Source organism: Diceros bicornis, chromosome 31 (genome assembly GCF_020826845.1).
Source record: "Diceros bicornis minor isolate mBicDic1 chromosome 31, mDicBic1.mat.cur, whole genome shotgun sequence".
Classification (NCBI taxonomy): domain Eukaryota; kingdom Metazoa; phylum Chordata; class Mammalia; order Perissodactyla; family Rhinocerotidae; genus Diceros; species Diceros bicornis.
In genome coordinates, this window is record NC_080770.1 from 23,293,053 (window position 1) to 23,312,174 (window position 19,122).

Sequence of the window (19,122 nt, forward strand, 5' to 3'; positions counted from 1 at the left end):
TCTCAGAGACTAAATGACATAAAATATGTTTATGTTCACTTAGCATCAGGGCAAGAGCAGTTGATGTTAATTGAAAGAGCATCTGACTGAGAGTCAGAAGACCTGAATTTACCAACCAGCTGGGAGACCTCAGGCCTCAACTTTATATCTATACAACAGGGGAAGCGTTGAAGTATCTAAGTAGTTTTCAAACCAGAAGCCTAGAACTTATCAGAGGCATTTGTAAGCTTCTACAGATGTTTAATTTTAATACTTTTCTTATTAAAAACATAAGAAATCTATAAGAAAAACAATGCACACTAAATATGTTACACAGTAAATTTTAATATATAGATACTATCAACCTGTGCTCTCAGGTTAACTCATTGGGGAGCTTCTCCTGCTTCACAAAGATATATTTTTGAACTTGTAAATGTGTTTTAAATGTGATTAGGAAGGTTTTTATCTGCTCTGATCTTTTTCTGTTCTTTTTAATCCAGGGCCATACTGGCATAGGGCTGAGATTACATAAAATCTTTACATTCTACTGGGTGAGAGCACAGAGGTTATCAAGCTCTCTTTTCACTTGTTTCTACAGGATGTGGTCATGGAACCAAATCGAGTAGACTTATCACTTTACAAAATCTTCATAATTATAAGATAGAAGTCTTTAAGTGTTAAGCCATAACAAAGTGGTACAGATGCAGACGTTTCTGTACTGAGACTGGAAAAGCAATGGCGGACAAGATTTATGAAGTAGCCGATCGTATAAAAGAAACGGCCTTAACACGTCACCAGATATTGTGTAGGAAAGTACTAGCCGTTAAAATTATGCAAGCGTTTTTCAAAACACTATTGGATAATGTTATACAAATTGATAAAGCCTATCAATTTTTAGAATGAGGCTTTTAAATCGCAGACCTTTCATAGTTATTTGCAGAGCTATCAGTAGTTATACCAGAATTTATTCTTTATACTTATATATATAAGCATATATACATATACACTTATAAATTTTCTGACATAAGGCAGTTGTCAGAATAATAGTCGAATAAAATAAGAAATTATTATTATTTCTACCTTAAGTAAATCCATTAAATATGGGTTTATCAACTTGGAAATTTTACTGATATTCTACAAAAATCGAATGGCTCAATTTAGGCTTACAACACAGCCATACTTACAACCTCAGATAAAATGTTAAGTGATGAATCAAAACAGGATTTGGACTCAACACGCAAAACAAAATTAATTTTTCTTTGTTGAAACTGTGAGTAATAAAATGGCCTCTGTATTAGTCTCCTTGGGCTGCCATAATAAAATACCACAGGGGCTGGCCCCGTGGTGTAGCAGGTAAGTGTGCATGCTCCGCTGCTGGCAGCCCGGGTTTGGATCCCGGGTGTGCACCGACACACCGCTTGTCAGGCCATGCTGTGGCGGCGTCCCACATAAAGTGGAAGAAGATGGGCACAGACGTTAGCTCAGGGCCAGTCTTCCTCGGCAAAAAAAAAAGAGGAGGACTGGCATGGATGTTAGCTCAGGGCTGATCTTCCTCACAAAAACAAACAAGCAAAAAAAAAAAAAAAAAACTAAAAATAATAATAAAATAAAATAATAAATAAATAAATAAAATACCACAGATTGGGTGCTTAAACAAGAGAAATTTATTTTCTCACAGTTCTGCAGACTGGAAATGTAAGATCAAGGAGCCAGCAGGGTCAGCGTCTGGTGAGGAATCTCTCTTTGGTTGCAGAAGGCCGCCTTCTCACTGTGTTCTCACATGGCAGAGAAAGGGGGCAGGCTCTTTGGTGTCTCTTCTCATGAGGACACTAATCCTACTGGATCAGGGCTCTACTCTTATGACTTCATTTAACCTTAATTACATCCTTATAGGCCCCACCTCCAAACACAGTCACATTGGGGGTTAGGGGCTTCAACATATGAATTTTGGGGGACACAATGCAATCTATAGAAACCTCTGAGGTATCTGATCTTTTCAAGAAACAGCACCAGTGTGCAGCCTCTATGGAAAACAGTATGGAGATTCCTCAAAAAATTAAAAATAGAAATACCTTATTATCCAGCTATCCCACTACTGGGTATTTATCCAAAGAACTTGAAATCAACAATCCGAAGAGGCTTATGCACCCCTATGTTCATTGCAGCATTATTCACTATAGTCAAGAAGTGGAAGCAACCCAAGTGTCCATCGACTGATGATTGGATAAAGAAGATGTGGTACATATATACAATGGAATACTACTCAGCCATAAAAAAAGACAAAACTGTCCCATTTGCAACAACATGGATGGACCTTGAGGGTATAATGTTAAGTGAAATAAGCCAATCAGAGAAAGACAAACACCATATGATTTCACTCATATTTGGAAGATAAACTAACACATGGACAGAGAGAACTGTTTGGTTGTTACCAGGGGGAAGAGGGATGGAGGGTGGGCACAAGAGGTGAAGGGGCGCATTTATATGGGGACTGACAAACAATAATGTACAACTGAAATTTCACAATGTTATAAACTACTATGATATCAATTAAAAAGAAAAGAAATAGTATCAATGAACAGTTCATAGATGATGCTATAAGATACATTTTTTTCCAAACAATGAAGTTTTTAAACTAGCTGAGAAAACCATTCACTGATTTCACCAAAGTGATTACTCATCACTTAGGAATGTGAACAATTGTCAGGTACATTAGTAACTCAGCTTTGACACAAAAAATTTACTATCACTCCTTTTTTAAATATTTGGATCAGTATAACTAAAAAACAAAATTGACTGGATGTCAAGATGTTAAAAACAAATCTATTAGTATTTAAAGCTACTTATCTGTGTGAATCACAATTTTCTTAACAGGCTTTTATCTTAAAACCAAACACTGGAAAGCTTTCCCTTAACATCAGGAACAAGACAAGGATGGCTGCTTTTGCCACTTTTACTCAACATAGAACACAAAGTTCTAACCAGAGCAATTAGGCAAGGAAAAGAAATAAAAGACTTGTAAATTGGAAAGGAAAAGGTAAAACTATCTCTATTTGAAGATGGCATGACATAGGAAACCCTAAAGATTATACACACACAAACTGTTACAACTAATAAACAAATTCTGCGAAGATGCAAGATATAAAATCAATATACAAAAATCAATTACATTTCTATAAACTAGCAATGAATAATGCAAAAAGGAAACTAAGAAAAACAGTTCCATTTATAATAGCATGAAAAGAATAAAATACTTAGGGATAAATCTAACCAAGGAGGTGAAAGACTTGCATACTGAAAACTACAAAATACTACTGAAGAAATTGAGGACCTAAATAAACAGAAAGACATCCTATGTTCATGGATAGGAAGACTTAAAATTGTTAAGACATCAATACTACCCAAAGCAATCTACAGATTCAACACAATCCCTATCAAAATTCCAACAGCTTTTTTCACAGAAATAGAACGGCCAATCCTCAAATTTATAAGGAATTGCAAGGGGCCCTGAATAGCAATGACAATCTTGAAAAAGAGGAATAAAGTTGGAGGACTCAAACTTCTCAACTTGGAAACTTAATACAAGGCCACAGTAACTAAAACAGTATGGTACTAGCATAAAAACAGACACGTAGACCACTGGAATAGATTAGAGAGCCCAGAAATAAGCCCTCACATGTATGGTCAACTGATTTTGAACAAGGGTGTCAAGGGTACCATTCACTGGGGAAAGGACTGTTCAAAAAGTCTTTTCAACAAGTGGTGCTGGGAAAACTGGATATCCACGTGCAAAAGAAGGAAGCTGGACTCTTACCTTACACCTTATAAAAAAATTAACTCAAAATGGATCAAAGACCTAAACTTAAGAGCTAAAACTATAAAACTCTTAGAAGAAAACAATCCAATGTCTTCATGACATTGGATTTGGCAATGATTTCATAGATATGACACCAAAAGCAACAGGGACCAAAAGACATAAATTGGACTTCATCAAAATTAAGACCTTTTGTGCATCAAAGGATACTATCAAGAAAGTGAGAAGACAACCTACAGAAAGAGAGAAAATATTTGCAAATCATATATCTAATAAGGGATTCTTATCCATAATATATAAAGAACCCCTATAACTCAACAACAAAAAACCAGACAACTCAATTCAAAAATGGGCAAAGAGCTTAAATAGACATTTCTCCAAAGAAGATATAAAAATGACCAATAAGGGTATAAAAAGATGTTCAACATCATTAGTCATTAGGGAAATGCAAATCAAAACCACAATGAGATACTATTTCACACCCATTTGGATGCCTATTAACAAAACAACAGGAAATAGCAAGTGTTGGTAAGGATCTGGAGAAATTGGAACCCTGTGAATTGCTGGTGAGAATATAAAATGGTGCAGCCACTGTGAAAAATAGTATGGCAATTCCTTAAAAAGTTAAATATAGAATTATCATATGATCCAGCAATTCCACTTTTAAATATATATCCAAGAATCAAAGGCAGGGAACCAAACAGATACTTGTACACCCATGTTCATAGCAGTGTTATTCACAATAGCCAAATGGTAGAAACAACCCAAGTGTCCATTGACAGATGAATAAACAAAGTATGATATATACACACTATGGAATATTATTCAGTCATAGAAAGGAATGAAATTCTGATATATGCCACAACACAGATAAACTGTGAAAAAACCACGCTCAGTGAAATAAGACACAAAATGACAAATATTGTATGATTCCATTTATAGGAAGTACCTAGAATAGTCAAATATATAAAGACAGAAAGTAAAAACAGTGGTTATCAGGGGCTGGAGGAGGAGGAAATGGGGAGTTATTTTTTAATAGGTAAAATCTTTCAGGGCCGGCCCCATGGCTTAGTGGTTAAGTGCACGCGCTCCGCTACTGGCGGCCCAGGTTCGGATCCCGGGCGCGCACCGACGCACCACTTGTCCAGCCATGCTGAGGCCGCGTCCCACATAAGGCAACTAGAAGGATGTGCAGCTATGACATACAACTATCTACTGGGGCTTTGGAGAAAAAAAAGGAGGAGGATTGGCAATAGATGTTAGCTCAGAGCCGGTCTTCCTCAGCAAAAAGAGGAGGATTAGCATGGATGTTAGCTCAGGGCTGATCCTCCTCACAAAAAAAAAAAAAATCTTTCAGTTTGGGAAGACGATAAAAGTTAGGGAGATGGATGGTGTTGATGGTTACACAACAATGTGAATGTAGTTAATGCCACTGAATAGCACACTTAAAAATGGTTAAAATGGTAAATTTTATGTTATTTATATTTTACCAACAAAAAGAGATTTCTAAATTTAAAAAGTGGTTAAAATGGTGATTTTATGGCATGTATATTTTACCACAATAAAGAGAAATATATATATATATTAAAAACTCCTAGACCTAGTTTCAAAACGAGATGACTTCTAAGGTCCCTTCTAATTCTAAAAGTTTTTGATACATCATGATAACAAAGAGAAAAGAGAAAGAGAATCTAGTTGAGGAATCAGCTCCTGACTCCTCATTCTGAATTAAGTGTGTAACTCTACCTTTCAAGTGATTATAAATGGACCAAGAAGTTCTAGCAATGGTAGCAAACTCAAATGCCTTCAGAGGCCAGGCAGGAAACGTCAGCAGGTGAAGCAAGGCAGCTGGGGATAGCGGTTAAGCTGAGGCCACACGACCTCCCTAAAGAGAGCAGCTGCACCTCCACCCCGGCGAACTGTCTCTCTGTTGGAATGTGGGCATGGTATTGGAAGGATTTTCCATTCTTTAAGTGAAACTGAATTGAGATTTTTATGTTGGTATGTGGGCATGGTATTGGAAGGATTTTCCATTCTTTAAGTGAAAATGAATTGAGATTTTTATGTTAAATGTTGGCATTTAATTAAAAAAAATTCTTTTAAACACTGCAGCCAAAGAAAACATATCTGCAGGGGCCGGCCCGGTGGCATAGCAGCTAAGTTTGCATGCTCCGCTTCAGAGGCCCGGGGTTTGCAGGTTCAGATCCCAGGTGCAGACCTACGCACTGCTTATCAAGCCATGCTGTGGCAGGTGTTGCACATACAAAGTAGAGGAAGATGGGCACGGATGTTAGCCCAGCGCCAATCTTCTTCAGCAAAAAGAGGAGGGTTGGCAACAGATGTAAGCTCAGGGCTAATCTTCCTCACAAAAAAAAAAAAAAAGGAAAGAAAACATATCTGTAGGCCAAGGCACACGTACTTATCAGGCCATTGGTTTGTGATCTCTTTCACAGCATAAAGGCTGGACCCAGAAAACAAAAGAAGGAAAGGAGGTACTACTATAAGATCCTCACCAATGTTTCAAGTTTGCACACAGATCATGATCTAAATCTTTCTCATTCTTGTTTGGAAGCACCAATGGGGACTGCATATTATTTTAATTAGGTGTCACTTAATACAGTGGGCCAGTTGCTAGTGGGCCACTTTGAACATGAAGTTTACTGCCTTGCATACAGTAGATGGTGAATGAATCGTAGCTATTATTATTTTAAATCCAGGCTCCTATATAATTTTGAAAAGTTAGTGTAAAGCAGATTTTCAAAACCAACCTTACCCTCTAATAAAAGAGAAGATACTATAATCCATTCAATAATCTATCCTCCACATAGGGAATAGAAAATGGTGAGTCTTCATGTTAAATAACAAAAAAGAAATCATTTATGTATGTTAGGTGCTAGGAATACAGTTATTGGCAAAACAAACAAGGTTCTTGCCTTCATAAAGCTTACAATTTAATAAGGAAGATGGACACTGAGTAAAATGTCATCCAAAAAATATTTAGTCAGAAACTGTAATAAATGATGTGACTAAAAATTATAGGATGATTTGAAAAAGAATAATGAAGGGATCTAATTCAGATGAGGAAGGGAGTCACAGAGAAGGCCCCTTTAAGGAGCTAACCTTTAAACTAAGACCCAGAAGGAGAGAGGTTAGCAACCTAAGGGTATTACATACGGAGGGTGAGGAGGGTTGGGTGGGAGAGGAGGTGGGGACAAAAGCATTCCAGGAATGCTTGTGTGACATGTGTGACAGCCCCAAACAACCAAAATAGAAAAAAGGGAAACTTAAATACAGGGAAAGATTAAAGTTATTGGAGGTAGTGAGGTGAAAGATTTGAGGGGACATCAGATGTCAATGTTCTCCCTGCAGAAAAGATTCTGAAGAAGGAAGTAAAAATGAAAAAAAGGAAAATTAGGAATTGAGAACAAGTAAAATGGAAGACAGGAAACAGAACTTGAGGTTGAAGAAATTGTTTATTGGCTACATCGGGTTTCCGGGGAAAATCAGGAGAGGTGAAGCGCTGGTGGGAGCAGGTGAAGATGCCCGGCCAGAGGAAACCACAGGAGTGAAGAGATTACATGGAAGGATTTTTGCTTGTTTTAAAAATTACAAATGTAACAAACGCTCTTTAACATTTCAAACAAGACAGCCACCCCACTCCTGAAGTAAGCACTGCTAATCCTCAGAGAATGGTTTTTAGTGGTGAGGATGAGGATTAGTGACAAGCAAAATCAAGTGGAGGTTTGAGGCAATTACACAGAGAAGTCAGACCAAAAGCTTAATTTCAGCCTAAATTGTTGGCATTTTCCCTTGCGATCACTTCACCCGCCATAACTCGAGACATTTTAGGAAAAAGTAACAATTTTTATCGTACGATCATACAGACCCACTGCAATTTCCTGATTCCTAGAATGTGAGCTCCTTTTATAAAAGCAAGGATTTTTTTTTTTCAAATCTCTGATTATCAGACCACAAACTCCATGAGAGCAGGAATTTCTGTCTGTTCCACTCACTGCTTTATCACTAGCAACTGATACATGAATGTTTGATGAATGAATGAATATACCTAGACTATGAAGATAAAACCACAGTGAATTCAGAGTAAAACACAAAAGATGAAAGAAAAAAAAAGGAAGGGAGGGATGAAATTGGCAATACTTTAGATTCTGGCACTCATTCTCAACTCCTCTCCCACACCCTACACCCAGTCAGTCAGCAAGTCCTGTCAAACCAACTCCTTAAATAGCTTTTCAATTCCATGCCATTTCCTGTTCTATTGTAATCGGCTCCTAACTGGTCTTGGTCTTCAGTCTTACCACCTGCCTTCCGTCTATTTTCCATGCTTCTGCCAGTGTCATATGTGAAAATACCACACAAATTGACAAGGTTCTTCACTTACTAGATGTGTGACCTAGAACAAGTTATTTAACTTTCTAAATCTCATTTTGATTTTCTGTGCAAAGGAGATAATAACAGTATCTACCTAATACATTGGATTGCTGTGAAGAAAAACGAGAATCTACATAGGAAGCACTTAATAAATGTTAATTATTATTATTAACATTATTTTCATTTCTGATATTGTATTTTTTATGTCTAGAAATTCCATTTGGATCTGTTTAACATCTTCCACTTATCTCTTAATCATATTCATGTTTTTCTTTACATACTTGAACATATCTACATGATTTAAAATAACTGTTTAAAGGTCCTTGTTAGCTAAATCTGTCATCTCTGTCATTTTCAGGTTTGTGTTTCTATCAATTGATTTTTCTCCTGGTTATGGGTCATATCTTCCTGCTTCTTTTAATGTCCGGTAATTTTTAATTGGATGCTAGACTTTGTGAATTTTATGTTGTTGAGTGCTAGGTTTTACTGAATTTCTTTAAGGAGTATTGAATTTTGTTCTGGTATACAGTTAAGTTACTTGCAGATCAGTTTAATACTTTTTGCTTCTAAGTTGTTGAGGACTCTATTCAATGCCAATGCCCTGTGTATTCTGAGGTCTCTCCACTCCAGACGGTAGAAGAGCGACCTATCCCCAGCCCTGCGTATACTCCAGGAATTGTCTGGTCTACTGTCTTCTGGTGGTTCTTTTTCCAACCCACACACGTGCAGAGTTTGAAGCTAAAGACTCAAATACCCACTTGTAGCTCTCCGAAGCTTACTGGGCAACTCCCTCATCTCTGGTACTCGGCCCTGCAAATTCTGGCCACTTGGCCTCCCTAAACCGCAGTCTCTGCCTCCTCAACTCAGTAAGACCACTGGGCTCTTTGACAATCTCCCTTCCTGTGCTGTCTCTTGGCAGCTGCCTCTCAGGGACCACAGTCCCACATTGACTGTTGTCCAGTGTCTGAAACAGTGATTTTCTAGTTGTTTATGCCAGGAGGGCAATTCCTTTAGTACGTAAGGTACTTCTTCATGGGCAGAAGAAGAAGTACCTATCATTATTTTATTAAATGAAATATAGATATTCATTGGTAAAAGCAAAAAGCTCAAAATTACATTCTAATAAACTGTGAAAATAAACTGGACAAAAGCTTTTTTGAACCAATATCCCTAAACAGAAGGGAAGATTACTTCAAAAGAATTTCAATCTTTGCCAGACTTGGAAAATCTGGATTAATCTTTCTACACTGAAAGAAATACCAAAGTGAGAGGCTGAATTTTAAAGGCTATTATATTTGAATAGATCTTTTTGCTTCTAATAGTCTAAAGATAGCAAGAGGTTCACTATAGTCTTTATGAGATTATTTGAAATTCAGACACAGGAAAATTAGCATCATTCAATACTCAGTCATCCAGAAATGACACTGCATCCCTGTACTCACTAAAAACCGGGATAAAATGTTTCTAGCCAGAAGGGATCAGGTCCTTAGTTTTCCACAGGTGGCTTCATTTTTAGATATGTTATGTTGGAACTCTGCTCTTCTTTTGCTACCTCCCAGAAGAGTTAGTTTCCTCCTGATAATGCTAAAATATGTACACGACGTTCCAAGGAAGTTATCTGCAGGAGAATAATACAGTAGCAGCTCCACTGAGTAGGAGTCTGGTACTTGGCATTCTAATTGAAAAAACGGGGCTTAATAAATACTTTCTTTTGGAACCTTGCCTCTGAGTGTTTTTGCTCATTCTGGATTAAAATTGGGGACTGACACATTCTGGGACTGAAAGATGTTCTAAAGTTTCCTGGAAGAAACTGAGAATATATTAAAACTATTCAACCAAAGATTTTTGGATCACCTAGACACAAATGTTGCATCTGGTCTTTAAGAAATCAGAGGCTGTCTGATTAAGAAGCATAACAATAAATATCCAGCATAAAATCTAGGTCTTGTTTATGGCACAGGAGAAACAGGGAGAACTTGGAACTGCTTCCTCTCAGCAGCTGGATGAATCACTGGCAGCTGCTATAAGAAAGATAAAGAAACCCACATCTGCTTAGAGTCCAGATGCTATATGGATCCCTTGTGATAGTAAATAAATTCTTGAAGAGGCCCCACTTCTAAATCAAGAAAAGAATTAAGGATATCTAAAGGCTGTTTTCTATAGTTATCTCCATGTGCTATTTCACAGAAACCAGCTCTAGCTGTATGCACCATTCTTCAATACAGTGAGTATTTACTAAATATTTGCTGACTGATTAAGGGACTGGGAAAGGACTGGGACAGACAGGTTCTGATGAAATTGTACAAACTTCACCTTTTTACTCATAGCTCCCAGTTTTGTTCATGTAGAAACCAACAGGTTAGTTTTTCTGACGTAGTTCACTTAAAATTGAGTCTACATTCATTTTTGCCCACTAGAGCATATATTCTGTCAAAAAGATGATGCTAGTCCCAGTACACTAAGTACTTGTTGCACAACAGTGTAATTGAGATGGATGATCTCTAGAGTTACATGTCATAGAAGCTGTGATTGGAATAGTAGAAATAGCACATTAGCATATTAGTAAATCTGTGTTCTATTTCCAATTTTGTTACTAATCCACTGTGCAATCTTTCTGCAAGTTCCATGATTTCATTATTTACAAAATGGGCACAATATGGGGCCGGCCCGGTGGCGTAGTGGTTGGGTTCGTGCCTTCCGCTTTGGTGGCCCGGGGTTCACCGGATTGGATCCTGGGTGCGGACCTGCTCACCGCTCATCAAGCTATGCTGAGGCGGCGTCCCATATACAAGAGCTACAACTCTACAACTATGGCACACAACTATGTACTGGGGCTTTGGGGAGAAAAAAATAAATAAATAAATACAAAGAGGAAGATTGGCAGCAGATGTTAGTGCAGGGCCAATCTTCCTAAAAAAAAAAAAAGTAGAAAATGGGCACAATAATACCTACCTCACCTATTTCTTAGGATAGTGGAAATGATCTAACAAGATACTAGGTAGGGGTTTTAGAAAAGAAGTTTCAGTATCTATATAAAGTAGCAGTAGCCTCCAATAGAGCAGGGTGGGGGATCCTCTAAATTCAATGAAAGCAGGGAGTGTATCTGTTCACTTACTATAACTCCAGTGCCAGGCACACGGTAAGGCTACCAGAAATATTTGTTGAATGAATGAGGAAATAGTTTAGGCCTTCCTCTACTTTAAGTTAGGGCCACTGTAGAAAACTATAAGTTAGACATCACTATAGTCTTAAAGGTATTCAATACTTCTTTGGAAAAACACATAATATAAAGGTAGGAATGAGAACAGGCCCTTGAAAACAGATGTGAACAAAGACTTTGATGTAGAGATTCTAAATCTGAAAATTTTGGATAATTTAACCTATTTTAGTATTCTGAATGTAACAACCTAGTGCCATTTTTTAAAAGAAGCTTCCAATGGGTATCTTTTGCCCTTTACCTCACACCAAGATAAAGTCTCAATTAAGACATTTTTAATCAGTGTTTTTCTTAATATTTTCCTTGGAATATAATCATAAGATGTCAAACCAACAATATGCAAATATAAAAATGACTTGCATTTTCCAGTGCCATAGTTTCTCTCTCAAGCGTTTTAAGGTGAAATGAAAATCTTACTTTAGTAAATTTTATTCTACTCCGCAAAATCTATGTTTCTAGAACCTGAGTATTTCCTGCTGCTTAATGAAGGTTTTTAATTGTCACTAAGAAATGTGAACTTTTCAAAAACTTAACATATCACACTATTCACATTAGCCAGAGGGTGGAAGCAACCCAAGTATCCATGACAGATGGATAAATGAAATGTATACACATACAATGGAATATTATTCAGCCTTTAAAAGGAAGGAAATTCTGAGACATGTCACAACATGAATGAACTTGGAGGACATTACGTTAAGTGAAATAAGTTATTCACAAAAGGATAAATATTACATGACTATACTCATATGAGGTACCTTGAGTAGTCTAATTCATAGAGACAAAGCAGAAAGGTGGTTGCCAGGGGCTGGGGGGAGGAGAGAATGGAGACTTAGTGTTCCATGGATATAGAGTTTCAGTTTGGGAAGATGAAAAAGTTCTGGAGATGGATGGTGATGATGGTTTCAGAATAATGTGAGTGTACTTAATGCTACAGAACTGTACACTTACCTGGAAATTTATCACTGGTCTTCTCACTCACCTTACATGCCAAACCCAGTCACCGCATCCTGTGGATTCTATCTCTGAAGGCGCCCTTTCCATGTCCACAGATATCGCCTTAGTTTTGGCTCTTGTTATCTCTCCTTAACTCCTGCAAGTCTCCTAACTATGCTCCTTGCTTCCAGGCTCGCCCCCTAAGCCATTTCCACACTGCCTTTAGAATGACCTTTCTAGAACTCAGATATCATCACATCATTCTCCTGTCTAACATCCTTCAAATAATACCTACAGAATAAAGCCCAACTTCTTTTTTATGGCCAAAAAAATGGTCTTTCAGGACCTGATTCTTTCTTTTATTCCTTTACAGGCTCATCTCCTATAACTTTCTTCACAAACTCTAGCCATTCTGATCTTTTCAGTTTCTTAACTACTCCAGGTTCTTTTATGCTTCTACACCATAGCACATGCTCTACCCAGAATGCCCTTCGCTCCTTTATCCACGTGGATACCTCCTACTCTTCCTTCCCAACTTAGATCAAACAGCCAGTTCTCAGGAGAACCTTCTCTGATCCATGCTCTCCCCCCTCTCTAACAATAGTATTCCCATCCCACCCCCCACACTCAGGAGTTTCCTTCTTTGTATTCACATCATTCCTTGAATTTAATGGATGGCATTTTAATATTTGCCAAGAGCAAAGGCTCTGGATCCAGACTGCCTGCGTATGAATCTGGCCTCAGCATTTACTGTGTACCCTTGTCAAGTTATTTAACCCCTGTGATCCTCAGTTTCATTAGTTATAAAATGTGGATTATCCTATCTACCACAGAGAGATGTTGTGAAGATTAAATAAATTACTACTATGTAAAACGCTCAAAGCTATGCTTGGCTCTTAATAAGTATCATTAGTGACGGTGATGGTGGTAGTAATGTTGGTAGTATCTCTGACACAGATGGATAGCACCTCAAAAGTAAGGTGTTCTGAGAGCCTTGAACAGCATACCCTCAAACAGTATTTATAGGAACAAAAGAAAGAAGTTTGGAAGGAAGAAAGGAAGGCAAGAAAAGAATTTGGGAAGACTTACCGCCATTTTTGCCCACAGTTCGGAAGCATCTCCAGAAGGCCCGTAAGAATGATGCCCTATTGTGAGGGGTGGCTTGGATGAAGCTGAATTCCCGAAAGAGAATGTGAGTTCCCTGACATACACTGTTAAAACTGCGAAGAGAAAAATCAAGAAATCATCATTAGATGGGTAGTTCTGGAAATCTGGAATCAGAAGGAAAAATCAAGACCAGATAGAACCACTGCCAAATAGGGGGAAAATCTTTTTTCTCCAACAATACTCCGAACTATAGATTAGACAAAACTCTGAACTATGAGGAAGTCTCTTCACATAACCATATCCCTCTGAGTCAAATTAAGTGCAATTCCTGAATGCTTCCCACCTCCCACACATATACACCGAGGAAGTTTAAATCAGCCACTGGAGCGTTTCATATAGAAGGAAATCTTTCAGTCTGTAACTGGATGACATGGGCACTCATATCTTTTTGAAGAATATTTCTCCCCCTACCTCTTTTGAAATTACGTTTCCTTAAAGATACTCTTTCCGTACTCTCTGACCTTTATCAGCTGCCATAAGAACAGCATGGCTTACGGGGACATAACTGGACTGTCTGTTCCAGTTTGGGAGTGGGGTAGTACACCTCTTTGACAATAACCTCAGAGGCAAATCCACGTGCCCAAGGATACAAAATATTCCAAACAGAACACTAAAGGCAAACAGATAGAACGAGGGTAGAAAGTGGCCCCTGAATGAGAGCATGAGGCAAAGCCCCAGGGCCCAAGTGAGTCATTGTTTAAGCTGGGCCAGGGAAGGGGAAAAAACATACTCCATTGCCTTTGGGTTCTTCTGCCAAAGAAATAAAGGCTGTAGAGCCAGGCATAATCTAAAAATGGAAATTCCACCAAAGAATAGGCAATTATCCAGTAATCATCACTACCAACAGCAGACTTCAGGTTCCAGAAAACTCCTAAATTCTCTGACAAGTAAATCATGAGTGGAAAATGTGTTAATCTTTATAGAGAAGCAGACATGAAACTGAAGATGGCAAGCAATAGAGGGACAGTGGTAATTCCAAATGCCACTTTTCATTTGTTGGCCATTTAAAGCGGAAAAAAATCCAAATCTCTGAACTAAACAGGAAAAAATTTCAGGAGCCATCTTTTCCATTTTCCTTTTCCCTGACCAAGTTCAGAGGGAAGTGTCTAACCTGTCTTTCACATAGAGTATGTTATCACTTCAGATAAAATTAGCCTCTTCCTGTTAAAGCAAATCACATACTCTTCTTCCCCCATGGACAACTAGCGCGGAAATCTACTTCTAAGACACTGTGAGGAAGTATGAGGACAACATCTGGCAAAGGATTAGCTTAGAAGAGAGATTTTTAAAAAGCAATGAAAAGCGTTAACCTAACCCCACAGTTTGTGGCAATGCTGTTGTCTTGAGCAAAGGAAAATGAAAAATAAAGCAAATGAGCTGCTACAGGTAAATGGAGGAGGCCACATTCCCAGCAAATGAAGTCTAAAATGATAACATTCTAGCCTAAATTGATGAAGCTATCCAGCAAAGAATCAGTTCCAAAGTGTGCTTCATACCCCCTAAGGGAAAAGAGCTGGTGTCTAGGTCACGGTTTAAGCTGTAAAGGAACTAATACCAGTGAAATTATATCCCTAGTGTAGCTTTTTAAAAACATCTTTTTTTAGGGGCCGGCCCGGTGGCGCAAGCGGTTAAGTGCGCGCGCTCTGCTGCGGCGGCCCGGGGTTCGCTGGTTCGGATCCCGGGCGCGCACCGACGCACTGCTTGGTAAGCCATGCTGTGGCGGCGTCCCATATAAAGTGGAGGAAGATGGGCCCAGATGTTAGCCCAGGGCCGTCTTCCTCAGCAAAAAAAAAAGAGGAGGATTGGCGGATGTTAGCTCAGGGCTGATCTCCTCACAAAAAAAAAAATAAATAAATAAAAACATCTTTTTTTAAACTACGCCATAATTTATGCACTGAAGGATCTGGCTGAGCCTCATTGTACAGATAAGTAAGAATTTACACAATATGAATTTTATAAAACAAATTGATATTGCAAGGACATATAACAGTGAATATAAAATGATTTATAATTGTATTTATCCTACTGCCTTTAGATAATCCATACCAACAAAATTCACATTTAATTAAAAGTAAAAATAATGAGAAATGTTTGATTTGGGTGGCAGATGGTCAGTATGGAGCTCATAATCACTTTACTTAAAGAGTTAATAGATGATCTTAATTTAATCAGTGAAAATTCCGTTAGATAAATCTAACGGCCATAATGAAAAAGCAGAAAACACAATATTGCTCAAAGCTTTACTGTTTCTCTTCAAGCTAAAATATCTTTTTCTTACCTCCATCTGTTAGAATTCTATCCAATCTTTCTGGACCATCTCAAATGCCATGTTTTGCATGTAGTCTTTTTCTGATTCCACCCCCCATGCCCAATTCCCATCATATCTCATTTATAACTCTCCAGTGGTACTCACAATTTGCTGCCTTGTTTTAAAGTTACTGGACTTATTTCCCCTACTAGACGGTAAGTTCTACCGAGTAAGGAATTAGGTTGTATTCATCTTTGTCTCTATTACATTACCTAACACATAGTAGATACTCCTCCATAAATGTCTGTGGTGGTTGATTTAGAAAGATAAGTAGAAATAGATAATTAATACCAGGTAGAAAGTACGTATCAGGATTTATGTTTGCAGCTAGCAACAGCGGAAATACCGCAAGTCTACATTTTATAAACTCTTTAAAAGTGCAGGACTTTGGTCTGATATTAGTACTGTAACATTGCAATACCGGCTTTGTTCTCATTAGTATTTGCCCGGCATATCTTTTTCTATGCTTTTAATTTCAATCTTTCTGGGTCATTTTGTTTTAGGTATTTCTCTTATGAGTAGTATATAGCCGGATTTTTGTTTTTTTTTACCCAAACTTACATTCTCTGTATTTTAAAAAGTGAGTTTTTGGGGCCGGACCAGTGGTGTAGTAGTTAAGTTCGGGTGCTCTGCCTTGGTGGCCCGGGGTTTGCAGGTTCAGATCCCGGGCGCAGAGCTATGCACCACTTATCAAGCCATACTGTGGCAGGCGTCCCACATATGAAGTAGAGGAAGATGGGCACTGATGTTAGCCCAGGGCCAATCTTTCTCAGCAAAAAGAGGAGGATTGGCAACAGATGTTAGATGTTAGCTCAAGGCTAATCTTCCTCACTTAAAAAAAAAAAAAGTGAGTTTTTGATATATTTGATTAATTTCTGCCATCTTATTTTGTCTTTTTTTTTTTTTGGAAGCTACGACAGAATCTGTAATCTTTTATTCTTCTTCTTAAAAATTTAACATACATTAGTTAACATACATTCAGTTACACATTTTTTTAAAATGTCAATTACTCATTATCTTTATCATTCTCCAAAACAAGACAAGGACCAAACACACTCTAAATAACTTATTAGCATCTTCTCATCTTCTGATACTATTTTCTAGAATTTAATTTCTACCTTTTTTTTTAACTGAAAAACTTTTTTTTTTTTTCGTGAGGAAGATCAGCCCTGAGCTAACATCCACGCTAATCCTCTGCTTTTTGCTGAGGAAGACTGGCCCTGAGCTAACACCCGTGCCCATCTTCCTCCACTTTATGTGGGACGCCACCACAGCGTGGCCTGACAAGCGGTGTGTTGGTGCGCGCCCAGGATCCAAACTCGGGCCGCCAGCAGCAGAGCGTGCACACTTAACTGCTACGCCACGGGGCCGGACCCTGAAACACATTTTTTATTGTGGTAAAATATACATAACATAATATTTATCATTTTAACCATTCATATTTATCATTTTAACCATAATATATATATCATTTTAATCACTGTAAGCTTACAATTCAGTGGCACTAAATACATTCACAATCTTGTGTAACCATCATCACTATCTATACCTCAAACTTTTTCATCATCCCCAATAAAAACTCTGTATCCATTAAAAAATAACTCCCCCTTCCACCTTCCTCCTAGACTCTGGTAACCTCTATTCTACTTTCTGTCTCTATGAATTTACTTATTCTAGATACCTCATATAAGTGGAATCATACAATATTTGTCCTTCTGTGTCTGGCTTATTTCACTAAGCATAACATTTTCAAGGTCCATCCGTGTTGTGACATATATCAAATTTCATTCTTTTTCAAGGCTGAATAGTATTCCGTTATATATATATACCACATTCTGTTTATCCATTCATCTGTCTATGAATACTTGGGTTGTTTCCACCTTTTGGCTACTGTGAATAATGCAGCTACAAACAAGGGTGGACAAATATCTGTTCATGTCCCTGCTTTGAATTCTTTTGGATACATACCTAGTAGTGGAATTGCTGTGCCACATAGTAGTTCTATGTTTAACCTTTTGAGAAACCACCAAACTGTTTTCCACAGTGGCTGCACCATTTTACATTCTCATCAGCAATGCACAAGGGTTCCAATTTCTCCATTTCTCACTAATGCTTGTAATTTTCTTCTTTTTTTTTAATAGCCCTCCTCATAGGTGTGAAGTGGTATCTTATTGTGATTTTGATTTGCATTTCTCTAATGACTAATGCTGTTAAACATCTTTTCACATGCTACTGGCCATTTGTATATCTTCTTTGCAGAAATGTCTATTTAAGTCCTTTGCCCATTTTTTTTTTTGAGGCAGATTAGCCCTGAGCTAACATCTGTTGCCAATCCTCCTGTTTTTGCTTAGGAAGATTGGCCCTAGGCCAACATCCGTGCCCATCTTCCTCCACTTTATACGGGACGCCACCACAGTATGGCTTGATAAGCGGTGTGCAGGTCCGCACCTGGGATCCAACCCTAGAACCCCAGGCTGCCAAAGCAGAGTGTGCAAACTTAACCACTACGCCACTGGACCGGCCCCTCCTTTGCCCTTTTTTGAATTGAATTGTTTGGTTTTTTGTTGTTGAGTTGTAGGAATTCTTTATATATTCTGGATATGAATCCCTTATCAGATATATGATTTCCAAATATTTTCTCCCATCCTATAGGTTGTCTTCTCACTTTCTTGACAGCATACTTTGATGCAGTAAAGGCCTTAATTTTGATGAAGTTCAATTTATCTATTTTTTTCTTTTGCTCCCTGTTGCTTTTGGTGTCATATCCATGAAATCATTGCCAAATCCAATGTCATGAAGACATTGGATTGTTTTCTTCTTAGAGTTTTATAGTTTTGGCTCTTCAGTTTAGGTCTTTCATCTATCTTGAGTTAATTTTTGTACAAGGTGTAAGGTAAGAGTCCAGCTTCCTTCTTTTGCACATGGATATCCAGTTTTCTCAGCACCACTTGTTGAAAAGACTTCTTGAACAGTCCTCCCCAGTGAATGCTACCCTTGTTGAAAATCAATTGACCATACATGTGAGGGTTTATTTCTGGGCTCTCTATTCTATTCCAGTGGTCTATATGTCTGTCCTTATGCCAGTACAATACTGTTTTAATTACTGTGGCTTTGTATTAAGTTTCGAAGTTGAGAAGTTTGAGTCCTCCAACTTTATTCCTCTTTTTTCAAGATTGTTCTGGCTATTCAGGGCCCCTTGCAATTCCATATGAATATGAGGATCAGCTGTTCCATTTCTGTGAAAAAGGCTATTGGAATTCTGATAGGGATTATAATGAACCAGTAGATTGCCTTGGGTAGTACTGCCATCTT

At 38.0% G+C, this 19,122-nt stretch overlaps 1 protein-coding gene across 2 annotated transcripts in view; it reads right to left on the minus strand.

Annotated features, from left to right (window-relative positions):
- CSTPP1 (centriolar satellite-associated tubulin polyglutamylase complex regulator 1) overlaps nt 1–19,122 on the minus strand; it is a 186,810-nt gene that overhangs the window by 87,636 nt on the left and 80,052 nt on the right. For both annotated transcript variants that reach the window (XM_058527013.1, XM_058527012.1), the window contains exon 3: nt 13,425–13,555. In XM_058527013.1, the coding sequence (XP_058382996.1) occupies nt 13,425–13,555 (131 nt within the window). The remainder of the gene's footprint in view (nt 1–13,424; nt 13,556–19,122) is intronic.